The sequence below is a fragment of the Heterodontus francisci genome, chromosome 18 (assembly GCF_036365525.1).
Source record: "Heterodontus francisci isolate sHetFra1 chromosome 18, sHetFra1.hap1, whole genome shotgun sequence".
Classification (NCBI taxonomy): domain Eukaryota; kingdom Metazoa; phylum Chordata; class Chondrichthyes; order Heterodontiformes; family Heterodontidae; genus Heterodontus; species Heterodontus francisci.
The window spans coordinates 43,415,675-43,443,528 of record NC_090388.1 but is presented as its reverse complement, the minus strand read 5'-3'; the positions used below and the strand labels follow the sequence as shown (position 1 = coordinate 43,443,528).

The 27,854-nt window shown below is 42.4% G+C and overlaps 1 protein-coding gene across 2 annotated transcripts in view; it reads left to right on the top strand.

Moving 5' to 3' along the window:
* LOC137379580 (coiled-coil domain-containing protein 91-like) overlaps positions 1-27,854 on the top strand; it is a 245,325-nt gene that overhangs the window by 191,724 nt on the left and 25,747 nt on the right. For both annotated transcript variants that reach the window (XM_068050611.1, XM_068050613.1), the window contains exons 9-12: positions 8,893-8,985; positions 9,073-9,141; positions 11,262-11,438; positions 17,939-18,052. In XM_068050611.1, the coding sequence (XP_067906712.1) occupies positions 8,893-8,985; positions 9,073-9,141; positions 11,262-11,438; positions 17,939-18,052 (453 nt within the window). The remainder of the gene's footprint in view (positions 1-8,892; positions 8,986-9,072; positions 9,142-11,261; positions 11,439-17,938; positions 18,053-27,854) is intronic.

Below are 27,854 nucleotides of genomic sequence, written 5' to 3'. Positions count from 1 at the left end.
GCACCGCAGCCTCACAGCTCCAGCGACCCGGGTTCAATTCTGGGCACTGCCTTGTGGAGTTTGCAAGTTCTCCCTGTGTCTGCGTGGGTTTCCTCCGGGTGCTCCGGTTTCCTCCCACATGCCAAAGACTTGCAGGTTGATAGGTTAATTGGCCATTATAAATTGCCCCTAGTATAGGTAGGTGGTAGGGAAGTATAGGGACAGGTGGGGATGTGGTAGGAATATGGGATTAGTGTAGGATTAGTATAAATGGGTGGTTGATGGTCGGCACAGACTCGGTGGGCCGAAGGGCCTGTTTCAGTGCTGTATCTCTAAACTAAACTAATTGCCCTTGACAACTGAGTGGCTTGCTAGGCCATTTCAGAGGGCAGTTAAGAGTCAACCACATTGCTGTGGGTCCAGAGTCACATGTAGGCCAGACCAGATAAGGATGGAGATTTCCTTCCCTAAAGGACATAGTGAACCAGATGGGTTTTTAATGACAATCAATGATAGTTTCATGGCACCATTGTTGAGACTAGCTTTCAATTCCAGATTTTTATTAATTAACTGAATTTTAATTTCACCAGGGGCCGTGGAGGGATTTGAACCCGTGTCCCCAGGGCATTCGCCTGGTCCTCTGGAATACTAGTTCAGTGACATTACCATTGCACCACAGTCTGTTCATGTAGTGTCCAACTGTGGCATATAGGACATTAGTAACCTGTGAGATGCAGTGGTGTGCAGCCATTAGCGAGATGCCACCAAGTTGGAAGGAGTCAGAAGCAGAGATGTTCAGGCCACAGTGACATTGATGGCTACTGGTAGGGTATGGCGACCAGTGCTGTGTAGTATAAGATCTTTAATGATGAGAGCACAGATATCTGTCACTATCTGCCTGGAGAGTCACAGCCTCCTGCGTTGCTGGTACTCAATCATCTCCAGATACCTCCATCTTTGTTAGTAGATCCTAATCTGAGGATATGGTCTCTGTGTCCTCCCTGCCTCTTGTTCCTCTCCCCTGGCCTCTGATGCTCGGGTCTCCAACCTTCCTGCGGAGGGTGTTGCTCCTTAGCGCCACCGGGCCCAAAATCTGACAGCCGTGCCCCCATTGCCAGATGCAGCCTTCCTTGTGCTCAGGTGGTCGCCCCCAATTGTGATTGGCAGCCATACCACCTGCTCTTATGCCCCCGTGCTGCCAGGAGGGTGACAACTCTGCACTAATGAAGTGCTTACTACCCACTCTTCCTGTCACCTACGCTGTGATGATGGCACCTGTTTCCCAATGAGCGAGTCCCCTTCTGCGCTGTTCACCCTTTTATGGAGCCCAGCTAATTCCTTGGGGCAGTCATGACTGGCTCCCCACTGTGTACCTGTCTCCCTTCATCTGGTCTGCCCCAGGCAACCTGTGCACCCCTGCAAAAATCACAACAACCACCATTAAGGAGCTCTTAATGAAATCCTTAACAAGCTTAATTGATCTTAAAAGCAAAATACTGCGGATGCTGGAAATCTGAAATAAAAACAAGAAATGCTGGAAATACTCAGCAGGTCTGGCAGCATCTGTGGAGAGAGAAGCAGAGTTAACGTTTCAGGTCAGTGACCCTTCTTCAGAACGGGTTGCTGTTAATCAGGGATCGGGCAGGATCACAGGACCACCCTCCTCCTCCCCTGGTGAACATGGCCAGTGCTGGGAATGGTGTTAGGAAACTAGCATGCCAGCCAGCGCTGGTATTTTGGGTCCCCGGTCGCAGCCACGGCGGAATCTGAAACCCAGCTCAGTTTTGCAGTGCTTATGGAGAGCAGGGAACTCCTGGCTGTTTGCAATGCTTCCAGCTAATTAGTCAGTTGTTTGCCCATTGCTTCTGTTGCCTCTACGCTTGTTTTAAACCAATGTACTAACATTCACATTACAGTTGACTGAGCAGCTGCTAGATCAACTAGGATGATCTGCTTGTATGCATTCATCCCAACTTTAGTTATCTATTTTTCCACTGCTCTGATTCTGTGGCCGGACTTTTATGGCCCCAAAACGAGCGGGCTGGTGGCAGGAGGGTAAAATTGAGTTGGAGGCGGGGTGGGCCATTCCCAGCCCCCTCACACCTCCACTGCAGTTTTACACAGGACGGTGGCTGCGAGAAACAGCCCACCCACCCGTGGCCAATTCATTGGCACTTAAGGGCCTCCTCCCGCCGCCACGGGTATTTTACCCTTGGCAGTGGGACGGCAAAAGTCTCGAACCCCTTCTTGCGGGCTGGGGGGAGCCCTCCTGATTGAGCACGCTTGGGGGCCCCAACCGCCCCCAATGCACAACACTCCCCCCACCCCCTAACCAACCCCCCTTGCCTCGCGGGGCCCGGCCAATAGTCCCCGGCAAGGCCACAAAAACTTATGTCTTCCGGGGCCGTCCTTCACCTTGTTTGTGATAGCTGGGTTTTTTTTATTTCCAAAATATACTTTATTCATAAAAATCTGTAAAAAAAAAAAAATACATGACAAAACAGTTTCAAACAGCACCAAGTCAAAAAATACAAACAGTGCAAAGGAGATCTGTTTCCTTCATTACAGGAGTGAGTTGCGTCACAACCCTTCCTTTTCATTTTTCATGCCATATACATTTTGACATTTTACAGCACACAACATTTTCCCAATACAGTCCGAGGGGTTTCCCATGGATGCAGCTCCTCAGTTCAGCTTGGTGGGAGGACCTTACACTGTGGTCTTTCCCCATTGAGCCTTTGCTGTGGCTGTCCCAAGCTTTAGTGCGTCCCTCAGCACGTAGTCCTGGACCTTGGAATGTGCCAGTCTGCAACATTCGGTCATGGACAACTCTTTGCGCTGGAAGACCAGCAAGTTTCGGGCAGACCAAAGGGCGTCTTTCACCGAATTGATAGTCCTCCAGCAGCAGTTGATGTTTATCTCAGTGTGCGTCCCTGGGAACAGCTCGTAGAGCACAGACTCCTGTGTTACAGAGCTGCTTGGGATGAACCTCGACAAAAACCACTGCATCTCTTTCGACACCTGTTTTGCAAAGACACATTCCAGAAGGAGGTGGGCAACCGTCTCTTCCCCACCACAGCCTCCGCGAGGGCATTGTGCGGAGGGGGTGAGACTTCGGGCGTGTAGGAAGGATCTGACGGGGAGGGCTCTTCTCACCACCAGCCAAGCTACATCTTGGTGCTTGTTTGAAAGTTCTGGTGATGAGGCATTCCGCCAAATGACTTTGGCGGTCTGCTCGGGGAACCATCCGACAGGATCCACCGTCTCCTCTTCCCGTAGGGCCTTGAGGACATTCCGTGCAGACCACTGCCTGATGGATCGGTGGTCAAAGGTGTTTTTCCACAGAAACTGCTCCACGAAGGATAGGTGGTACGGCACAGTCCAACTGGATGGAGCGTTCCACGGCAATGTGACCAGGCCCATCCTTCGCAACACCGGGGACAAATAGAACCTCAGCACGCAGTGACACTTGGAGTTTGCGTACTGGAGGTCTACACACAGCTTGATGCAGCCGCACACGAAGGTAGTCATCAGGATGAGGGCGACGTTGGGTACATTTTTCCCGCCCTTATCCAGAGGTTTGAGCATCGTGTCCCTCTGGACCCGGTCCATTTTGGATCCCCAGATGAAGCGGAGAATGGCTTGGGTGACCGCCACAGCGCAGGAGTGGGGTATGGGCCAGACCTGCGCCACGTACAGCAACAAAGTGAGCACCTCGCACCTGATGACCAGGTTCTTACCCACAATGGAGAGAGATCGCTGCTCCCACATGCTCAGCTTGTGTTGTACCTTGGCTACTCGCTCCTCCCAGGTTTTGGTGCATGCCCCGGCACTTCCAAACCATATCCCCAACACCTTCAGGTAGTCTGACCTGATGGTGAAGGGGGCAAAGGATCAGTCAGCCCAGTTCCCAAAGAACATGGCCTCGCTCTTGCCGTGGTTAACTTTGGCTCCAGAGGCCAGTTTGAACTGGTCGCAGATGCTCATCAGTCTGCGCACATACAGCGGATCCGAGCAGAAGACAGCGACGTCATCCATGTATAGGGAGGTTTTAACCTGAGTGCCTCCACTGCCTGGGATTGTCACCCCTCTTATGCTCGCATCCTTCCTAATAGACTCAGCAAAGGGTTCAATACAGCAAACAAACAAGACCGGGGAGCGAGGACAGCCCTGTCTGACTCCAGATTGGATTGGGAAACTTTCCAATTCCCACCCATTGATTGAGACTGCGCTACTGATGTTTGTGTAGAGCAGTTTGATCCAATTGCAGATTCCCTCCCCAAACCCCATTTTGGAAAGCACGTCCATCATGTAGGTGTGCAGTATCCTGTCAAAAGCCTTCTGGGTGTAGTCCCAGCAGTGGCCACCACTCCCAGTGGCGTTGCTGGGACTAAGAGCTGCCGGCTTGCTGATTTGGCCAGCAGCTCCTTTAGGTGGGACTTCCTACCTCAAGGAGGTGTAAGTCCCACCCAAGACCAATTAAAGGCTTAGAGAGTGAAAAATCCTGGCCTGGCTCTCCAGGCCTGGTGGAGGTGGGCTCGCCACCAACTTTTCAGCTGGTGGATGGGTCTCCCGCCCAACGAAAAATTCCAGCCTATGATTCTGTTCCTGCTTGGTGAAAGTTGTTAATTATTGACTAATATTAGACAGGGGTCTCTTTTGGAAGGGAAAATCTAAATACATGACTTATGGGTAAATCCACAGAAACTATCCAAACTCAGGTTTTGGATTCAAGGCAGCAGTGTACAGTATTTATATAGTATTCTTGTAGTTTTCAGCATCTGCTCAAAAGGGCTAGAAAATCAAGTTGTTTTTATTCAGTCACTATTTTTCATTGATTATTCATCTTGGCCAGCCTGTTGTAATGTGTGTGGCACAGTTTTGTATATGCAACACATTGGTGTGGTTCTGCAGAAAGTCTAATTGCAATAAGAACAATGAAATACTGGCATTTTTTTTAGATTAACAGTTGGCATCTCCATTGACTGGAAATGCAATCCTTTTTTTTTACTGCATTCAACATCTTTTACAGTTGACTTAACACTAAATGAACATTTTTAAAAATCAGTTTCCTCCAGCAATGCCGCAGCACAGACAATATAAAAGCAATTGTTTCTTTTAAGTTTTCAAGGTGTAGGATTATACTCAAATGGTAATTGTGTGTTGCGTTGAATTTGAAGTCTCCTCTGATTATCCAATTACTTAAATAACTCTTTGATACTCAGTGATATGAATTCAGGAAATAAAGTATATGTAATTGCAACTTGGTACTTTATTTTTAATTAATAGTTAATATTTTTCCATTACAAACTTTGTGCTTTACATCTATCTAATTCCAAAAGAATTTTTCCATACTTCAGTGTTTTAAAGATAAAAGATCTGCCTACGTTTAGAGGAAAAGTCTGGTATGGTTTACTGGAAATAGTAAAACCAAATAAATGATTCTCTGGAGTGTTTTGCAGACTCTAAATGTTAGAATGTGTTATGATGGAGATTGTATTGACAGCTGCTGCTCCACATGTGTTTAACTTGGAAGTACCATCTAAATACAACTTGTGTTATACAGTGCAACAGCTAAGGACATTTTTAGTTGGATTTATTAAACAAAGCTGAAAGAATAAATAGTTACTTGCCTTGTCTTTTTGTAAGCTTTTTTTTTTGTACAATTGCCTTGAAATTGTTGCACCATATAGTGCTTATAAGGGAAAAAGCCATAAACCATGTTTTTTTTACTTGCTTCCCTTTCCCAGCATCCTGCAATATTTTGGCTTTTTATGTCAAAGTTTCTCAATAAACAGCAGGTTAATGAGAACGTTGTCACCACTTTATAAAACAGTGAATTCAGGCTGCTGAGTGAATAGAAAATGCTGCAGTATTACACAGAACCAGTGTTATTATTTTTGAAGGCAATAGCTTTTTATAATAAACTTTTGGTCCTGGATGACCATTGCAACATAATGGACTTCAAACTCACCTATAAACATTAATTAATAAAGTTAAGTTCCTTATAGTTACTTTGCTCATTTAGGTGAAGCGGAAGTTGCTAAAATAGTAAGGACAATTTAGATTGTCTCAATATTGGCATCCATAGGATGCTATATAAAAAATTTCAAGATAAAATTAGTATGCATTTAACAATACATGGGTTAATCAAGGACAGTCAACAGCTTTGTTAGAGACAAGTTGGGTTTTCCAAATTTAGTAAAGTTCTTACTAGAAGTGTCTGGGTAGATAAAGTAAATGCAGTAGATGTACTGTATATAGATTTTAAGAAGGTGTTTGATGTGTCTCACAAGAGGCTTAGAAAAATTCAGCCGTTGTGTATGAGGAAATGGGCTGAATGTTGGGTGTAGGACAGGATGCAAAGTGTTAGGATAAATGGGTGTTGCTTGGATTGGAGAATGGTGTAACACAGATGTCACTGCCTATTCCACTTTTGTTTACAATGTAGATGTATGATTTGGACTTGGGTGTAGGGAATACATTCACAAAATTTACAAAGTAGGAGGCTTGACAAATAGTGAGGAGGACTGTAAAAGACATCATGAAAACATAGGTTAGTGGAATGGGTGCCAGAGGCAATATACTGTGCACACTGAGGTCATACATTTTAGAAGAGAAAAAGCAAAGAGATGGGAGTATATAGTTAATGCAAGAACACTGAATCATGTAAATGAAAAGAGACACCTGGGGATACTTAAATCTATCTATACACATGTAATAAGACATTAATTTACTGGAGTATTACTACAGCAACATATTGGGCAGTTTATTCCATAGTAGAGAATGACTACAAAATTATTTTTGGGCACTTAATTGGTAGACTTTGTTTTGCTCAATTTTAATTATACATTAAAGGGGACAAAAAAAATCAAATTTTTTGAAAGAATTGTCCAGTAATGCAGAAGATTCATAATGGCTCACTTTGAACATTTGACCACCTTGTCTTTGCCTGGCCTATCTAGTATTTCCATGATGGAGATTTTATGCTAGTTTGCATAACACGTCCCAGATCTTCAATAAAATGTATGTAATCTACCTATCGTAGAATTGGTTGCAGGTCTAAAGGCAAAATATAACTGCATGAAAATCTGTGGATGAGAAGGGCCATTTAGGCCTACTAGCTGAGGCACCCTTTGAACACAGGCTTTACTGAATCTCCATCTCTTGTCCTCCAGGTATCAACTGCCTAGAATCACAGTCCCCCTTTCCTGACCCCTCATAAGTCACAACCTTTTCCTAAATTAGAGCTTCCACCCCCATCGTCATGTCGGAGTCTGCTAACCTGCTTTTTATGACAATCTACAGGTTCTGCATTCTAAGCAGCAGGTGGCAGCTTATTCCACAAGCCAGAAACCTTCAATGAGCAGTTACTTCTTAATTTTGATTTCACTTTCCATTGCATCTTTTTAAAATCCTTACCTCTTCCAGCTATTTTTGCCTGCTCTGCTGCTATTTTTCTTGGTCAGGGAGTTGGCTTTGGCAGGTGTTGGCAAGGAGGTTGGAAAGGAAAGGAAGAGAAATGGGAAAAAGGAGAAAAACCACAGAATACTCCTAGTTTCCTTCTAACTTTCTTTGGTGCCTTTTATGGTTCTTTTTCTTACCTTTCCAGATTCTTTGCCTTACAGTGTTACCTGCTTATGAATAGGTAGACAACTTATTACTAGAATTTCAGCTTGCAGGTAGGTGCAGATTGTCTGGGTGACCATTCAAAAACAATCAGAGGGCATGTCTGTGTTTCTCAGAGCTTTGGAGCACCAACACACTGTGCCAAAGTTCTCACTCCCTCACCTGAACTTTGCTATGCAATAAATCCAATCATATGCTGGCAAATACCGAAAAGAGAACTACTCAAAAATATTTTCTGCTTACTCAAGCAACAAGACAAATGCTAACACAGCTCTGATTTGGAATTTCTGTATAATCTAGTGTATAAATTCAAGCTTCATGTAGAGTTTTAAAGCTTGCTGGGAGTGTAACTTGTCTGCCATCCAACCTAACCCTTTAGGAGAGACCTTCATACTGATATAATCATTAAGTTAAAAACGTAAAAATCAGGATGATAAAGGCATTTGGCCCTTTGAAGCTGAACTTTCTGGTTTGTTAACTCTCCTATCATGAATTAAATGTATTTTTGCATCTTGGTGTACATTATCACTACCATTTCTTGCTCTTTTACCTAAGCACTAGTGAGTTTGAAGGAGGCAATCATTTTTTAATACTGCAGTTAATTTTCATGTATTCATTCAGCATGTTTAAAGGGGGAAGAACTCGTACTAAGTATATTCTATTCAAAAGTTACAATGGTATTAGCCCTACCAAGCTGAACAGATGGGCAGTTAAAATGCCCTGGGTTACTTAACGACCTGAAATTGACAGCAACTTTTATTTGGGCAGCTATGCTACTGGCTCAAAGCTGTCAGAATCCTTCTTTAAATACGTAGATCGGAGGAAGTGACATCATCGGGTCCTGATCGCAATTTTAACTTCAGCCTGAGTGCGAAAGTCATGCAGTTTTCCTGCCAGGTTGAAGAGAATCTGGATCTGCTAGAAATATGAAGAGGCTCAAATATTTAAGTTTTTTATTCTCCTTTGTGGGGCTATGAAGAGCAAGAGTGCACCTTCAAGCCTCACAAGGAAAATCGTGCCCGCCCTCCCACATGACCCACCCAGAACTCCCTTCCTCACATCTACTGCCAGATTTTCCAGAGGTTGTTAGCTGCTTCCCATCCATCTTCTGCCAGGACAGTTTGGGAGCAATGAGTCCCAGGAGTGTGTTTGAAACCCATCCAGATTTAAAATCAGTAGTTACCTCTTAATAACTTTTTTTTATAATTTAACCTAATTACTTATTGCTTTATGTCTAAAAATCACATTTAATTTACTGATGTTGTCAGCTGTACAATCTTCCAGCATGAACGACTGCTTGACTTACTGGAGAAAGAAAAAAGTGTATTGCAAGACAAGATAAGAGAAGCTTTGGAGGAACAAACAAAACAGCATAAGGTGAGCATTCAGTTCTTTTGTAAAATAATTTTTAAAAAATTGTTCTTAGTACGTGAAAAATCTGAACATTTGATGAATTATTTACAGGACACTCTAGAAAGGTGTGTAGCTGAAGAAAGACTGCAAAGCACAGAGGCAATGGAAAAAGCTGTAAAGGTATTTTTTAAATCAACCTTGCCTATCAGAATTCCTGTGTGTAATGTTTTCCTTTTTATAGAGAGGTGCTGATCTTTTTCTTTGCTTGTCATCTTTATTTGTGCATTGCAATAATGGGTGACTATGTAATTAGATGTAAAATTTCCTTGTAATCAGCTCGAGGCAAACTTCCAAAAACAATGAGTCTTTTTGTTTAAGCTTATACTTTGGCATTCCTACACACTATCTGTTATATATTTTATACAACTAACTGAAAATAATTCTGTTGTGAATGAGTTTATTTGAAACTTTCAATATCAAAACCGTATACACCTGTGGAGTTTTCATTTAACATTAATATATAGATTAAAATTAAATTCTAGTTTTCGCCATCCTATGATATGAACTGCAGTAACTCCCTTATTCATTCTGCCAGCCTGATTTCTTTTTGTCCAGATAATAGTAAAATAATATAGAAATGAATAGCAAAATTGTTGTGGGTTTTAGTTTGGTATCATAGTGAACAGTATTTAGATGATGGTATGCACAAGCAGGTACATGAAATATTAGAAAAACTCATGTTTTCTGTCTTTTGACTTCTGTAAGGAGGATTTTCCATATATCATCTTATTTAACTCCTGAATGCACATCAGTTGAATGAGATCAGAGTATTGCTGTTTGGAAATCACTGAGTTTGATGCTCATTGTGATTTTAAAGTACAGTCGCTGGCTTGAGACTGTGAATGAAGTGTTTGGTAAAAGAACATTGCTGTGGTGAATCACACTGATATGCTAAGCTATGGAGTCTTAGAATGCAAGGACATACTGCAGTTGCTCAAAGTTAATTTCTGATATATCCTTGCATCTTTCTTTAGGTGTGGACATTTTAGCGCTTTATCAATATTTGGCATCATCGAAGAGAGAGGAAGGATAATCAGGTGTGATCAATCCAAAGTCCTCTCACACAACCTTGCACATTAAAGGGGAAGTGGTGGTGTAGTGGTAATATCACTGGTGTAGTAATCCAGAGGTCCTCTGGGGACATGGGTTCAAATCCCACCATGGCAGATGGTGAAATTTGAATTCTGTTAATAAGTTAAGCTAGTCTAATGGTGACCGTGAAACCATTGTCGCTTGTTGTAAGAACGCATCTGATTCACTAATATCCTTTCGGGAATAATCTGGTGTCCTTACCTGGTTTGGCCTACATGTGTTTCCAGACCCACAGCAATGTGGTTAACTTTTAACTGCCCTTTGAAATGGCCTAGCGAGCCATTCAGTTCAAGAGCAGTTAGGGATGGGCAATAAATGCTGGCTTTGCCAGCAACGCCCACATCCCATGAACGAATATTAAAAAAAAAACCCAAACTGGCAGATTTAAAGTAGATTGGAAAAGACCTACATCTTTGACTGAGCTTTTGGGTCATCTTTCTTCATGTCTGCTTTTTGGGTTGGTGCCAGTTTTTGTCTGATTAGGCTCCTGTGAAACTCCTTGGGATGTTTTATTACGTTAAAGGTGCGATTAGGTTGTTGTTGGAAACTTCAGAGTAGTCAATAATAATTAACAATGTGGAGGGTAATTAGAATATATATTATGTGTGTGTGTAAGTTGATATTAAATACTATTATTAACTTTGAGTCTTGCCAATTATTGAGTCTACCATTTACTTAATGTATCAGTACAAAATAAAATTACATGTGTAGAGTAGTGATTAATCAGAAAAAATTGTAACCTTATTTTAATTTTTATTCGATGCCATAGTATTCATCTGTTTTATGTAGGCTTTTGAAGATTTATTCTTCCCTTGAAATTGTAGACGGTCTCTGTGGTTGCCAATGGCAGCCATTTTTCTAACATCGCCACTGTAACAATATTGTAACAAGAAAAATTTGCATTATTGGCAAGGAATGCTATAATAACAGGGACAACAATATTTCTGAAGCATCTGCTTCCAGCTTTGTAATCCAATTCCTGTTGAAGTTGGCAGACACATTTCGTTTTTCAACATACAACATTTGTTAGTTTCTCTGATCTTTTATTTAGTAAAAGGCCACGGATTTTTATGTGGTATTATATTTGGTTTAAATGTCTTTTGATTTTTTTTCTTAAAATCCCTTTTGAACAATGCTCTGTTACACAGGCAGAAAAGGAAATCATTACGGAGGCTGTTTTGAAAGCTGTGCAAGAGGAGAAAGAAAGGATGGAAAAGATTCAGTTGGAGCAAAGAGAAATATGGGAAATTGAGCGTTGTAAGGACCAAGAGAAATTGCAGCAGGCTATCCAAGAAGCATTGCAAGAGGAGAGGAACAAAAGCCAGGTAAGATGTAAATGGCACAAATTAGAATTTTGCAAATCTGGATCCGTTCATCTGTTGTTCTGTAGAATATCTGAAGTGACAGCATACATTATTCACTGGTTAATTTTAATGCTGCCACCTGGAAAATATTTTAGCATGGCTTGATTGTTTTAGAGAGAAATATTTGAAAGTGGTAATAGTACTACAGTAACTGCTTCAAACACAGAACAAGGGTGTGAATTGGAGTACAGACATGTCAGTCAGTTGTAGATACAACCAAACTGGGCAAAAACACTACCAAAACCTCACCATCATGAACTCTCCATTCCCAGCTCATGCCGTTGAGTCTTTGTTCTCCCCCTTCCCACCATCTCACTTTTGGCATTATGTGCAATCTCTTATTTTAGATGCATTTTATTACTTTTCGCTCATATCCATGCTCAGCCCTGTGGTACCCATGTACTATCCATTACACCCATCCTAAAACCCTGTATGACCATGAGCAACCAACTTCTTCCCAATCCTTCCATGTTGTTCATTGCCCTCTCAGCTTGTCACAGTCCAGGGGTACATCCTCAAAATTGTGGATGTTCAGTAATGAGGGAAAGATTGGGCTCAGTTCCATTTCACTAAACTATTTAATAGCTTGCCTATATTCACTATCCAGGCACAAATGAGGGACCATATGGGTGAGGTATCTGTGCATTGCCAGAGCTTGTGTAGCTGTAAGCCAATATAAGTAAATGCCTTCAGGAGATAAGGAAATTTGGAGCAAGACATTCTTTCTTTAGTGTTAATAGTTTCCAGTATTCTAATATAAGGGGTTTCAGAAACTGTTAATATTTGCCATGTATTTTGCATTTTCTCTTTTCGAAATGTAGGAGCAGGAGTAGGCCATTTAGCGCATCGAGCCTGCTCTGCCATTCAATACGATCATGGCTGATCATCCACTTCAATGCCTTTTTCCCACACTATCCCCATATCCTTTTATGTCATTGGTATTTAGAAATCTGTCAAACTTTGCTTTAAACATACTCAATGACTGAGCTTCCACAGCCCTCTGGGGTTCGAGAATTCCAAAGAGAAGAAATAATTCTTCAGAAGTATTTATATGGAAGGATAGCACGTAATGCCATGCATTACTTCTTTGATGTGCTGTACCACTGCAGGGTGCAGGGAAAATGTGGGTTCTGTAGAAATTGCCACACAATGATGGTAGATTTAGCCATCAGGCATCCTATGGTGTTTTTGCAATCTAATTGATCATATTCTGACTCTCTTGAGTTTTGGATCAGCTTTATTTGCATCATTGTGGACAAGTTTCCCAGCTGTTTTGGGACTGGTTGGGAGCTTACAAGAAAAGGTTCAGGAAATTGAGTGTAAACCATCTCTGAAGGCTGTTTACATTTGGTGGTGGGTTAACTTAAAGGAATGCAGCCACTAAATGTAATTGGGAATAAAGAATCTTGGTAGCTTTGCACAAGCTGTTCCTGCATTAAAAATATCTGGTCAAATTCAGTAGCTGGCACAATAAAAGTAATGGGAAGAATCTAATTGTGTGGCTGAGTGATGGAGCAGCACACCACTCCAACCTCGTTTGATTATACACAAAGTGAAGTATTGCAAAATGAGATAGTAATAAGGATAGTGAACATGTTTGCCACTCTAGGACACCCTGCCGATAGGACAACTTTGCAGCATGCCTGAAAGGAGACAGTAAAAGAGGGCATGATGTGTAAGTAACAGTGCCATTGGCAGTGTCAGCTTTATGCTCTGCATTAACTCTAGGTGTCCTTGCCGCAGATGGCACAGATCCGAATCTGCCTGCCTGCTGACCCAAAGCCCTCATAGCTAGTTCCACGTGTTCATTGCCGGGTAGGTGTGCCTTTGTCTGTATTTGCAGATGGGAAAGTGCTGGGAGGTAGAATGTAATCTGTAGTGCAGCTTGACCTGTCTGCTATAGAATCATAGAAAATAGAAAGTTTAAGGCACAGTAAGAGGCCACATGGCCCATCGTGTCTGTGCCGGCCAAAAAACGATCCATCTCACCTTCCAGCATTTGGTCCGTAGCCCTGCAGATTACGGCACTTGAGGTGCATATCCAGATTCCTTTTGAATGAGTTGAGGGTTTCTGCCTCAACTACCTATTCGGGCAGTGGGTTCCAGACCCCCACCACCCTCTAGGTGAAAATGATTTTCCTCATCTCCTCTCTAATTTTTCTGCCAATCACTTTAAATCTATGCCCCCTAGTCACTGACCTCCCTGCGAAGGTGAATAGGCCCTTCACCTCCACTCTATCCAGGCCCCTCAAAATGTTGTACATTTCAATCAGATCTCTCCTCATCCTTCTCTGTTCCAAGGAGAACAACCCCAGCCTGTCCAATCTTTCCTCATAACTGCATTTTTCCAGTCCTGGCAACATCCTCGTAAATCTCCTCTGTACCCTCTCTAGTGCAATTACATCCTTTATGTAATGAGGTAACCAGAACTGCACACAGTACTCAAGTTGTGGCCTAACCAATGAGTTATACAGTTCCAGCATAACCTCCCTGCTCTTATATTCTATACCATAACGAATAAAGGAAAGGATTCCATATGCCTTTTTAACCGCCTTATTGACCTGTCCTGCTACCTTCAGGAATCTGTGGACATTCACTCCCGGACCCTCACTTCCTCTACATTTCAGTATTTTCCCCATTAATCGTGTATTCCTTTGCCTTGTTCAACCTCCCCAAATGCATCATGTCACACTTCTCCAGGTTGAATTCCATTTGCCACTTTTCTGCCCATCTGACCAGACCATCAATATCTTCCTGAAGCCTACAGCCATCCTCCTCGCTATCTACCACACAGTCGATCTTTGTGTCATCTGCAAACTTCTTGATCATACCCCCACATTTACGTCCAAATCATTAATATATATCACAAAAAGCAGGGGACCCAGTACTGAGCCCTGTGGAACGCCACTGGAAACAGCCCTCCACTCGCAAAAACACCTGTCAACGATTACCCTTTGTTTCCTGCCACTGAGCCATTTTGTATCCACCTTGCTGTATTTCCCTGGATCCCATGGGATTTTATTTTTTTAACCAGTCTACCATGTGGGACCTTGTCAAAAGCCTTGCTAAAATCCATGTCGACCACATCAACTGCACTACCCTCATCTATCTTCCTTGTTACTTCAAAAAATTCGATTAAGTTGGTCAAACAAGATCTTCCCTTAACGAATCCATGATAACTATCCTTGATTAATCTGTGCCAAGTGACAGTTTATCCTCTCTCTCAATAGATTCCAATAATTTATCCACTACTGAGGTTAGACTGACTGGCCTGTAATTATTCGGTCTATCTCTCGCTCCCTTTTTAAACAGAGGTACAATCCAACATTGCTCCTTTTATTCCTCCAGAAACATAAATAACTGGGGTTTCCCTTTGGGAATATCACACACACTTGACACAAAGACACCTGAACAACTAAATTGAAACAAGAAATAAACCCCCCAAAAAAGCCTTAAAATGGATTCAGGAATTGCCACAGGTCTTTTTAAATATGTTTCCATAAACAGTACATCCTAGCAGCCTTAACGCCCATCCTAGTAAGATTGATAGCTGATTGAGTACTAAACTTGCACAAATGTTGGAAAATTGCGTAGACATCTAAACAACCTCACTGGGGCCAAATTTTAATATAGTTAACTGAAAACTGGCAGGTGCTTCTGGTACAATAGGAGAAAATTGGGAGAGCACTAAATGGGCAGAAATCTGGAACGCTAGGTCTCCAGTTTCTCACCTAGCTCTACTTACTCCCTCTCCGCGCTCATCTTCATGTGGCAGAACTCCTGTTGTCTTGACCCTATTCACACCAAATGCCAACAACCCAACTTCCCTTCCTGGCTCCTATGTTAGCTGATATTGTTAGCAGTTCCCTCCCCTTCAAGTACTGTCCCCCCCCCCCTTCAATCTCTGCTGTTATCACCCCTCTGCTCACAAAACCCACCCTTGACCCTTCTGTCCTTGCAAACTGCTGCCCTATTTCCAACCTCCCTTACCTCTCCAAAGACCTTGAACTTGTTGTCACCTCCCAAATCCATGTCTTTCCTGCAACTCCATGTTTAAACTCCTCCAGTTGGGTTTCCACTGCTGCCACAACACTGAAATGGTCCTTTTCAAATTCACAAATGAAATTCTATGTGACTGTGACCATGGTAAGCTGCTGTCCTCATCCTTCTCAACTGCAGCTTTTGAAGCGGTTGACCATAACTCCTCCAATGCCACTCCTCCATTGTCCAGCTCAGTGGGACTTCTCTCACCTGGTTCCACTCGCAACTGTCCAGTCATTGCCATAGAATCACATGACTTCTCTCCCTGCTCCTGCACCAGTACCTCTGGAGACCCCGAAAATTGATCCTTGGCCCCCTCCTATTTCTCATCTCACATTGCTGCTCAGTGACACCATCCGAAAATATGTCAGGTTCCACATGTACACCGACAACACTCAGCTCATCACTACCTCTTTCGACACCTCTACTGCCTCTGAATAGTCGCAATGCTTTTCTGTCATATAGTGTTAGATGAGCACAAATTTCCTCCAATTAATTATTGTGAAGACTTAAGCCATTGTCTTTGGCCCCCGCCACAAACTCTGTTCCTCCGCCACCCACTCCATCCCTTTTTTAACTACTGTCTGTGGCTAAACCAGACTGTCCACAACCATGTTGTCCGATTTGACACTGAGCTGAGCTTCCGACCCCATGTCCTCTCCATCAGCAAGATCTATCACCTTCACTTCCATAACATTGAACAACTCTGCCCCTGCTTCAGTTTGTCTGCTGAAACCCCCGTCTGTACCTTTGTTATCTGCAGACTCTCTTTTATTTATTTTTTTAATTTTTTTTAAAAATTTCGAGCTACAGCACTGAAACAGGCCCTTCGGCCCACCGAGTGTGTGCTGACCATCAACCACCCATTTATACTAATCCTACATTAATCCCATATTCCTACCACATCCCCACCATTCCCCTACCACCTACCTACACTAGGGGCAATTTACAATGGTCAATTTACCTATCAACCTGCAAGTCTTTGGCCGGAGCACCCGGCAGAAACCCACGCAGTCACAGGGAGAACTTGCAAACTCCGCACAGGCAGTACCCAGAACTGAACCCAGGTCGCTGGAGCTGTGAGGCTGCGGTGCTAACCACTGTGCCGCCCATTGCTGTTCTGACATGCCTCCCACCTGCACCCTCCATAAACTCAAGCTCATCCAAAACTCTCCTGCCCTCATCCTATCTTGCACCAAATCCCGTTCACCCATCATCCCTGTGCTCACTGATTTATATTGGATCTCGGACAAGCAATGTCTCGATTTTTAACATTCTTGTCCTTATTTTCAGATTCCCCCATGGCCTTGCCTCTCCCTATCTCTGTAACCTCATACAACCCTGCAATTAGATTTTAGATTAGATTAGAGATACAGCACGGAAACAGGCCCTTCGGCCCACCGAGTCTGTGCCGACCAGCAACCACCCATTTATACTAATCCTACACTAATCCCATATTCCTACCAAACATCCCCATCTGTCCCTATATTTCCCTACCACCTACCTATACTAGTGACAATTTATAATGGCCAATTTACCTACCAACCTGCAAGTCTTTTTGGCTTGTGGGAGGAAACCGGAGCACCCGGAGAAAACCCACGCAGACACAGGGAGAACTTGCAAACTCCACACAGGCAGTACCCGGAATCGAACCCAGGTCCCTGGAGCTGTGAGGCTGCAGTGCTAACCACTGCACCACTGTGCCGCCCCATATCTCTGTACACCTCCAATTCTGGCCTCTTAGGCATCCCCAATTTTCTTGGTTTCACCATTGGCAGCCATGTTTTCAGCTACGTAGGCCCTAAGCTCTGGAATTCCCTCCTTTAAACCCTTCTGCCTCTCAACCCCTCTCTTCTTTTAAGGTGCTATCTCTTTCTCCCAGCTTTTGATTACCTGTCCTAATATCTCTTTATTTGGTTCCGTGTCAAATTTTGTTTGAAAGTAGCTCTTTTGAAGTGCCTTGGGATGTTTTACTATGTGAAGGTGCTTTTCTAAATGCAAGCTGTTGGTGTCTCCACCCATTTTTCCTACTTGACACCTGTTTACTGATCTCAGTGATTTCTGAGAACCATTGAGGTGTAAATGAGATACTTTCCTTGAGCGCGAATTGATCTGTGTGGCTCCTGGGCACTCCATAATGGAACAGTATTGGCAGAGTCTGTGAACAGGTCACAATTCTCCAGACTTAATGGATACAATTTTTTAAAACTAGAACTGTGTTCATTGTGTATGTGACATGAGACTAGTTTAATGATTTGACAGACACTCCAATCCCCATTCCAGTCAGCATAGAATACTTTCTGTTGTGCTACGATAATGACACCAATTCTATTGTATGTATCACTGTCTAAGTGTGGGGAAGGGAGGGGCTAATAAACAGAAGCTGCTGTGTTGATTATCTACCTTTATTTCCCCACCAGGAAGCCATAAGAGAAGCTGTAAATCAAGAAAGAAGAAGTAGTGAGAAAGCTGTAGCAGAGGCAATTCAAAAAGCCAGGGAGGACATGATTAAATATATCAAAGAGCAAAAAAGGGTAAATGATTCCATTCATATATTCTATTAACTAGACAATGATTTATGACTTCTGCTTTTACGCCACTTTTTATCTATTGCTTGATTGATATAAGCCTGTTTTTGAGTCTGTAAGATGCATACAGTTGTGTACAGCCTTATTACAACCCTTGCTGGGATCAGCTAACCCAGCTAACTTGGGACTTTTCTGATTTGTATGGTTCAGGACCATATGAAGTAGCAGATTTCGCTGCTGAGTGATTGAAAGCATGAAATTGGAGATTTTGAACATTAACTTATGAATTTGAGTGTTTTGACAGTCGTTTTTTTTAGAATTCCTCCTTCTCCAAGTCTTCTAAGTGAAGGATACTGAATTCGACACCATGGAGGATCTTTTATATAACTGTGGTGCTACTGCGATTTATGAGGGATACAAATATCTAGTAGCACAGCTGGCATTTGCGCATTGTTTATGTTATGGTTCATTGTCAGTACTTCCACGCCCCCACCCAAATAACTGTTAACATGCATCAAAAGGCTGTTCTGTTGTTTTTTTTAAAACCACAGGTTAGAGCTATGGGATAACTAATGTCATTAAATCATCATCATTTGGTCATTTTCCAGAGGCTCTGTGGCAGATTCATTCAGATTCTTGGTGCAGTGTGAACTGCCATTAAACACAAATGTTGCCTTTGGGATGTAGGTTTACTCAGTACTGTAAAAACAGAAACTAATAGGTGCTTCTATACCACTCATTCATTCCTGATCTGATCTTTGACTATGAGCCATGCCACTTACAATGTGTGTCGAATGAAATAATTTTGTCCCAGCAAATGGAACAGTGATAGAAAAAAAAAGTTTAATTATGTTTTTGTATATTTTGTCTAAAATGATCATTGTTGAGTTTTTGCCAGGGAAGATGGAAAAGAAACTGTTTTAAAGAAATTCTCCTACACCATGTCAGCTTTGAAGAGAGCCAGTAGATCAGTAAAAGTCAAAGTTTTATCCAATTTCTCCCTCAGCCTATAGGGAAAGGGAAATGAGAAAACGGCTACTGTTCTACTATTTTGCCAAATGAGATGATGATGTCCTGACAGGCTCAGTTTTCATTTAAGTAGGAAGTGTGTACATCTCTGCATTGTTTGCTGATCTGCTAACAAAGACCAATTTTGTAGTTCTTTCCCTGACTTACAATCATTTCATAAAATCAGAAATGGAATAAATGTGAAATACAATCTTAAATTATTTTTTGAATTTAAAACTAATCATGAAGTCTCCATAAAATTCAACAGATTTACAATAGACTTACAACGCAATACATTTAAAGATTCAAATTAAGATTTTGGAATGCAAATCCTCACCAAAGCTTCGTGACTGCTTGCCAGTTATTAAAATTGAATTATCTAGGCATATCTTACCCCAAAATTATTATTTTTCCACTGGAAGTATTTTTGATTCAAATTATCGGCCAAGACACTGCAGCGGTTGCAGTATTTGTATCCAGAGATCTCTGACAGTGCAAAGAAAAACTAGTTGAGGTTATTAAATATTTTTTTGTTTGTTCATGGGGTGTGCGCGTCGTTGACTCGGCCTAACCATAATAGAACACTCCCTGTCCCAGTGAATAAATTAGCAGGTAATTGAGAGACCCTATGTGAACAATCATGTGCAACAAAGGGAATACTTAACTGAAAAACAGTAATTTGACTTTGTGGCATTAAAAGGTCACAGTGCCACCTTAGCAGAAAGTTTTGCAATTGGGTTGTACAATCACATGCAAATTTATGTATTGCAGTGTTTAAAAAAGAATAATTAACACAAAGAAAGTCAGTGATTTCCAATCTGAAGAAAGTAGCTTCTGTTGTGGAATCCTCTTTGTTTTTCAGTTGATAAATATCTTCTACAAACCACATACCCAAACAACCATCTACCCAAGTACGCTTTTGAGGTTGCAGTATTAGTAATTGTAAGTTTGCCAAGATGTAACTGGCATGATGGTGTGGGTCTTGGCACTTTATAGGACATGGTAGGAGACCAAATGCATCACCTAGCTACAGCATCATGGCATCTTTATGCCCAAACATGTAGTTTTCTCCAGACAAGTCAAATCACACTTTACCCTGTAATGTATATCAATTGAAGAATGGAAGATCTTACAAGGGTGGGTAATGTATCTACCATGTGCACAGATCCCATGTGGCAGTCATAGGTCATTTACATCTTTAGTGAACTGTAGCCCTTCCTGTTCATGTAGGTAAGGCATTGTATGCAAGTGCTCAAAAGGCTACATCTGTGCACTATGATTCTCTTACCCCAGAGAAATCATACTGTGTGTAATAATGCATTTGTCTTTCTGACTGTTTTCAATAGAAACATTTGAGCACATTTTCTAATGCTGAAATAGGGCATCCATTGTCACATTGATGGGGTGGTGCATGGCAAACTCGTTTACTCTGTACGTATCTTCTGGGTTGCTTCAATGGTCCTGTTGCATAGACACCGAAAGCCATGATAATTTTCACTACCACAGATGATATATTCCAGATTGTTAGCTATGCCTACACGTCTCGTCCAGAGCCATGCCATTGAGCTTCAGCCTCCTCAGATAAAGCCCTTCTGATGAGTACAGGTAGCTCACTGTTTCACAGTAAGCCCAATGATCAGGGTACAGATGGGTGTGCCTCCAATCTTTGGATCTCCCTGGTCACTCGTGCCTGTTCTCCTTTTTCTAGATATGGAAACAGCAGTGCTGTTTTACACCCATGCTGTAATTCCAACAAGGTGAACCATCCTCCTACGGAACATTTGTCATCCATCTTGTACTTTCGCATGCTTCACAGCTTTAATACCAGTTTTAGCCACTGCCACATGCAATATACAGAAAATTTTGTTGCAAGAGTGTAGCAAGCTAAATTCGATTTGCGCATGGAAAATTTTTTCATTTGCGTTGATCAAGAACCCAACAAAGCAATTTTCTGGGAAGTGCACACCAATGCAATGTTGACTCCAGTATGAAACATCATTTAGTATTAGCGCTGAATTTGAGCAAACTGTGATTCTTCAAACACTGAAAAAGTTTAGTTCTATGATGATATTTTTCAGTCTCGCATCGACTCCAGGGCTAGATTATAAGAACATAATAAGAACGTAAGAAATAGGAGCAGGAGTAGGCCATTCGGCCCCTCAAGCCTGCGCTGCCATTCAATAAGACGATCCTAACCTGTTTAGGCGTTCTTGATAAGTCAGCCCCTTCATCCCAGGAATCAGCCTCATGAATCTCTCTTGAACTGCCTCCAGTGCCAGTATATCCTTTCTTAAATACAGGGACCAAAACTGTACACAGTACTCCAGGTGTGGCCTCACCAATACCCTGTCCAGTTGTAACAAGACTTCCCTATTTTTAAACTCCAACCCCCTAGCAATAAAGGCTAAAAGTCCATTTGCCGCCTTAATTACTTGCTGCACCTGCATGCTAACTTTTTGTGTTTCATGCACTGTGCTGCACTTTTTTGGAGTTTCTCTCCATTTAAATAATCTGCCTTTTGATTCTTCCTACCAAAGTGCATGACCTCACACTTTCCAACATTAAACTCCATCTGCCAAGTTTTTGCCCACTCACTCAACCTATCTGTATCCCCTTGCAGATTCCTTATGTCCTCATCCCTCCCACCTATTTTTGTATCAGCAAATTTAGATATATTACACTCTGCCTCCTCCTCCAAGTCATTAATATAGATAGTAAATAATTGAGGCCCTAGTACTGATCCTTGTGGCACTCCTCCAGTTATGTCTTTTCAACCTGAAAAAGACCCATTAATCCCGACTCTCTGTCTGCTGTGTGTTGATCAGTCCTCAATCTATGCTAATAGATTACCCCCAATGCTGCAAGCTCCGATCTTGTGCAATAATCTTTTATGTGGCGCCTTATTGAATGCCTTCTGGAAATCCAAATACACTACATCTACCGGTTCCCCTTTATCAACTCTGCTTGTTGTATCCTCAAAGAACTCTAGCAAATTTGTCAAACATGATTTCCCTTTCACAAAACCATGTTGACTCTGTTTGATTGCATTAAGCTTTTCTAAATGTCCTGCTATTTCTTCCTTAATAATGGACTCTAGCATTTTCCCAACGACCGATATTAGGCTGACTGGCCTATAGTTTCCTGCTTTTTGTCTCCCTCCCTTCTTGAACAGGGGCGTCACATTAGCGGTTTTCTAATCTGCTGGGACCCTCCCGGAATCCAGTGAGTTCTGGAATATTTCGACCAATGCCTCCACTATCTCTGCAGCCACTTCCTTTACAACCCGTGGATGTAGGCCATCAGGTCCTGGAGGCTTGTCTGCCTTTAGTCCCATTAGTTTGTCGAATACTTTGTCCCTCGTGATAGAGACTGTTACAAGATCTTTCCTCCCATTAGCTCCTTGATTATCTGCTATCTGTGGGATGTTTATAATGTCTTCCACCATAAAGACCGATGCAAAATATTGGTTTAAATTATCTGCCATTTCCCTGTTCCCCGTTATCAATTCTCCAGTAACATCCTCCAAGGGTCGCACGCTCACTTTTTATATACCCGTAGAAGGTCTTGCTGTTTGTTTTTATATTTCTTGCCAATTTACTTTCTTAATCAATTTTCTCCCTCTTTATTAGCTTTTTACACATCTGCTGCTGATTCCTAAAAAATTCCCAATCCTCTGGCCAACCACTAGTTTTCGCCGCTTTATATGCCTTAGTTTTTGATTGGATACTCTCCATGACTGCCTTTGTTAACCACTGGTGGTTCAACCTTCTCATTGAGTCCTTTTTGACTGGGATAAATTTTTGCTGAGCTTTATGAAATATCTGCTTAAATATCTGCCACTGCTCATCCACTGACCTTTCCCTTAGTCTATTTTCCCAGTCCACTTTAGACAAAGGACAAAGAACAATACAGCACAGGAACAGGCCATTCGGCCCTCCAAGCCTGCGCCGATCTTGATGCCTGCCTAAACTAAAACCTTCTGCACTTCCGGGGTCCGTATCCCTCTATTCCCATCCTATTCATGTATTTGTCAAGATGCCTCTTAAACGTCTCTATGGTACCTGCTTCCACCACCTCCCCTGGCAACAAGTTCCAGGCACTCACCACCGTCTGTGTAAAGAACTTGCCTCGCACATCCCCTCTAAACTTTGCCCCTCTCACCTTAAACCTATGTCCCCTAGTAACTGACTGTTCCACCCTGGGAAAAAGCTTCTGACTATCCACTCTGTCCATGCCGCTTATAACTTTGTAAACCTCTATCATGTCGCCCCTCCACCTCCGTCGTTCCAGTGAAAACAATCCGAGTTTATCCAACCTCTCCTCATAGCTAATGCTTTCCAGACCAGGCAACATCCTGGTAAACCTCTTCTGTACCCTCTCCAAAGCCTCCACGTCCTTCTGGTAGCGTGGCGACCAGAATTGCACGCAATATTCTAAGTGTGGCCTAACTAAAGTTCTGTACAGCTGCAGCATGACTTGCCTATTTTTATACTCTATGCCCTGACTGATGAAGGCAAGCATGTTGTATGCCTTCTTGACTACCTTATCCACCTGCGTTGCCACTTTCAGTGACCTGTGGACCTGTACGCCCAGATCTCTCTGCCTTTCAGTACTCCGAAGGGTTCTGCCATTTACTGTATACTTCCCACCTGCATTAGACCTTCCAAAATGCATTACCTCACATTTGTCCAAATTAAACTCCATCTGCCATTTCTCCGCCCAAGTCTCCAACCGATCTATATCCTGCTGTATCCTCTGACAATCCTCATCACTGTCCGCAACTCCAGCAACCTTTGTGTCGTCCGCAAACTTACTAATCAGACCAGCTACATTTTCCTCCAAATCATTTATATATACTACAAACAGCAAAGGTCCCAGCATTGATCCCTGCGGAACACCACTAGTCACATCCCTCCATTCAGAAAAGCACCCTTCCACTGCTACCCTCTGTCTTCTGTGACCGAGCCAGTTCTGTATCCATCTTGCCAGCTCCCCTCTGATCCCATGAAGAGACAACTCTTCATACCTCTGTAATTGCCCTTGTTTAAGTTGAGGAACTGGTTTGAGACCCGAGTTGCTCGCCCTCAAACTGAATTTGAAATTCTACCATGTTCTGATCGCTACCCCCTAGTGGATCCTTAACTATGATATCACTTATTAATCCTACCTCATTACACATTACTAGATCTAAGATAGCTTGTTCCCAGGTAGATTCTGCAACATATTGCTCTAAGTAACAATCCCTGATGCACTCTACAAATTCCTCTTCTGTGATACCTCTGCCAATCTGATTTGTTCAGTCAATATGCAGATTAAAATCACCCATGACAATTGTCGGGCCCTTGTTACACGCCTCCATTATTTCCCGATTTATACTTTGTCCTGCAGTGAGGCAACTCTTCGGGGGCCTATGGACAGTTCCCACCCGTGACTTCTTCCCCTTGCTATTCCTTATTTCCACCCAAACGGATTCCACATCACTATCTATTGCACCTCTATCACTACTCACCACCGCACTGATATCTTCCTTTATTAACAAAGCTACTCCACCTCCTTTTCCTTTTTGCCTATTTTTCCGGAATGTCGAATACCCTTGAATATTGAGTTCCCAGTCTTGGTCACCCTGCAACTACATCTCTGTAATAGCTATCAAGTCATATTCATTCATTTCTTTTTGTCCCGTCAACTCATATATCCTGTTACGACTGCTGCATGCATTCAGATAAAGAGCCTTAAGCTTTGGCTTTTTTTCCATTATTACTCATTCTGGTTCTAATTTCTGCTGCACTCTTCTGCTTATATTTTCTGCCCCTTCTTGTCACACTTTGATTACTGTTTGCCTCTACACTACCCTGCACCTGCGCTCTCTTGTTTCTTTGTGATTTTTTAAACTTCCCTTCAATTGACCCCTCCCCCCACTAATTAGTTTAAAGCCCTATCTACAACCCAAGTTATACGATTCGCCAGGACACTGGTCCCAGCATGGTTCAAATGAAGCCCGTCTCAACAGAACAGTTCTCTCCTTCCCTATTACTGGTGCCAGTGCCCCATGAATCGGAACCCATTGCTCCCACACCAATCTTTGAGCCACGTATTTACCTCTCTAAGTGGTGTTGAGGTTCCAGAAGCCTCAGTATTTCTTCCCTTCCCCCATCTCATTGTACAAACAATGTGAAGTTAAATCCATCGTGTAGAATAATAAGCAGACTCAGTCCATGTTTTTGTCTTGCCTTTATTTCAATGTTCAATTTCAGTGCAATAACCAGGATACAGTCAAGCTTAGGCACACTCTTCAGGCAGTACCATAGCTTCAATCATATCATCCCTTTTTATACATTCAAATTGCATGCTATTCCCTGAACTCAATGACTATAAATTTGTGCATTGCCTCTTTTCTGTTTGTGCTACCCTCAGTGGTCTCAGCTGTTCCCAGTTTTGGCCTGCAGTAAATGTGTTTTCAAGATTCTAATCAATTGCTGAGGTGATCAAGGCCTTTGTCTTTTGATATAATCACATACACATTATCATATGTCCCAAATGTCCTTTCTGCTCATTTTCAATGTAACTCCTTCCTATGTCTCGACAGAGTGTACCTAAACAAAACACTGCCTCACTTCTAGGTCCTTCCTGATTTTTATCCTCTTGTGAATGTGTTATTCAGTTATCTGTCCTAACTCCTCATTCCTTTGGGCTGAGTCTTTGGATCTCTGCAAATTGTCCTTGTCAATTCCATGTCTTGCTGTCCTGAGGGAAACTACCCTTGCCAACATTGGAAAGAAAGAAAAAGAGACAAGCAACTGCAAATGTTGAAAATCTGAAACAGAAATGGTAAATGCTGGAGAAACACAGGGGGCTGAGTTTTATGAGCATGCCCCACATCGCAGCAGCACGCTTTGAAGTCGGCGGCCTTCAGACACGGAAGCGCCACCGCTGAGCCCCCACGATATTTCGCCCAGGGACTCATTTAAATGGAGGGGGAGGAGCGGCTGCCTCCGATGACAAAGAGGGGGCAACCGCTCCGTCCCTGGCAATGGCGTCTGGCGCCATTTTTATAGGGCTTCATGCCCTTAGAAGTAATTTTAATTTTTAAAGTGATATTGTGGTGCATTGTGTGTAAAGATTGCAATAAATGCTGAAGGCCCTGTCCCACCACCCCCACCACCCACCCATGTTTATTTTCAGGGCAATATCAACAAAATTCATTTTATTCCCAACCTCTTCATTTTTGGCCTTCAACCTCTTCCCACCATACCCACAGCCAATAAGAAGTGTTTTTCCCACTCACCTCCCCCCCACTCCCCACCTTGATAATTGTAGTCCTCCCCCCTCCCCACCAATGTCTCACCTTGGAACTCCAAATGGAGTTCCGTAGGCGTGCGAGTTGCAGCTGGCGGCTGTAAAATCGGCGTGCGACGGCCGCCAGGACCAGGTAGGTTTATTTGTATCTTGTTTTCATTGATTTTAATATTTAAATGATGGCCGCGCTGCCAAGGGATGGGGGGGTGCTGCAATGAGGTCTCGTCGCTGCCGGTAAAATGCAGCGGGGCCTTCTCAGCATCATGAGTCGTGGCGGGCCTTTCCCGCAAGTATTTTACGGGCCCCCCCCCCCCCCAACCACGATTCCCGGCATCGAGGGGCTGGTAAAATTCAGCCCAGGAGGTCAGTCTTCATTTGTAGTGAGAAAAAGACAATTTTTATTTTTCAGGTGGTATCCATCATCAGAATGACTGAAAGGTGAATAAGCATTTTTAACAGATTCAAAAAAAGGAGGGAACCTTTTTATGATTGACCTTGGTTTACTTCAAGCCAGGACTTCTGCCACATTATCTCTTTAGTTTGTTCATACAATCCTGCAATGTTATTTAGTTTTATTTTTCTTTATTTACATTACAAGGATTTTCCTTGTACATTGTCACCAATGCTCCCTCTAAGCTGTGTGGCCATGCCGCAACCCAAAAGTTCCAGTGCAGGCCGCACACAAGTTGGCCACTTTAAATTACTGTGCGGCTGTGCCGAATCAGCCACACGCAAAAAAAAAAGAAGGTACGTTGGCTGAAAGTATTGCTATGGAATTCATAATTTCAGGAGTAAATCATAAAAATCTGAAATTTTTGAATATCAACAGAGACCTACAAAGAGGTTCAAAATTGAAGAGGAGTCATTCATCAAGTTTTTGTGACATGGGGATGATGTGTCATTAAACTCATGAAGTGAACAAATTCAAATTGGTTAACACATACATTGTGAATCCTAAAAGGAAGCAGCCTTAAAGTTTAAACTGCATGCCTGATGTAATCTAATTTGGTTTGAAACCTTTAATCTGTTTTGTAGTCCTTATAAATAGAATAAATTGGATGATCTAATTTGGAATCAACTTCTGACATCGAAAGATGCTAACTTTTAAGTATTCATTATGATGCGCCCAAAGGGGCGATCATGCCCAAAATTAGCTTATTATTGTAGACTAAAAGCAAAACCAAATTCCAGATGGAATGAAATTAAACCTGCATTTATACTGCAGATTTAGAATTGTCCTGAATTTCCTATGGTAAACCATCCCCATCCTTTTTTTTGTTATTTTCTCATCACTTTGGAGTGTCACTGTCAGTTTCCCTTAAGAATCAGATGACTAGAAAGGATCATCATTGACTTTTAACATAGTTCTGTTTGTTTAGGTTTCTTTTGATTCACTTTTTTGGTTGTCTAATAAATGTCAATGTAATTCAAACTGGAGTGACCTGTGCCCAGCAAACTCAGTATTTATTTATTTTATTTATTTAGAGATACAGCACTGAAACAG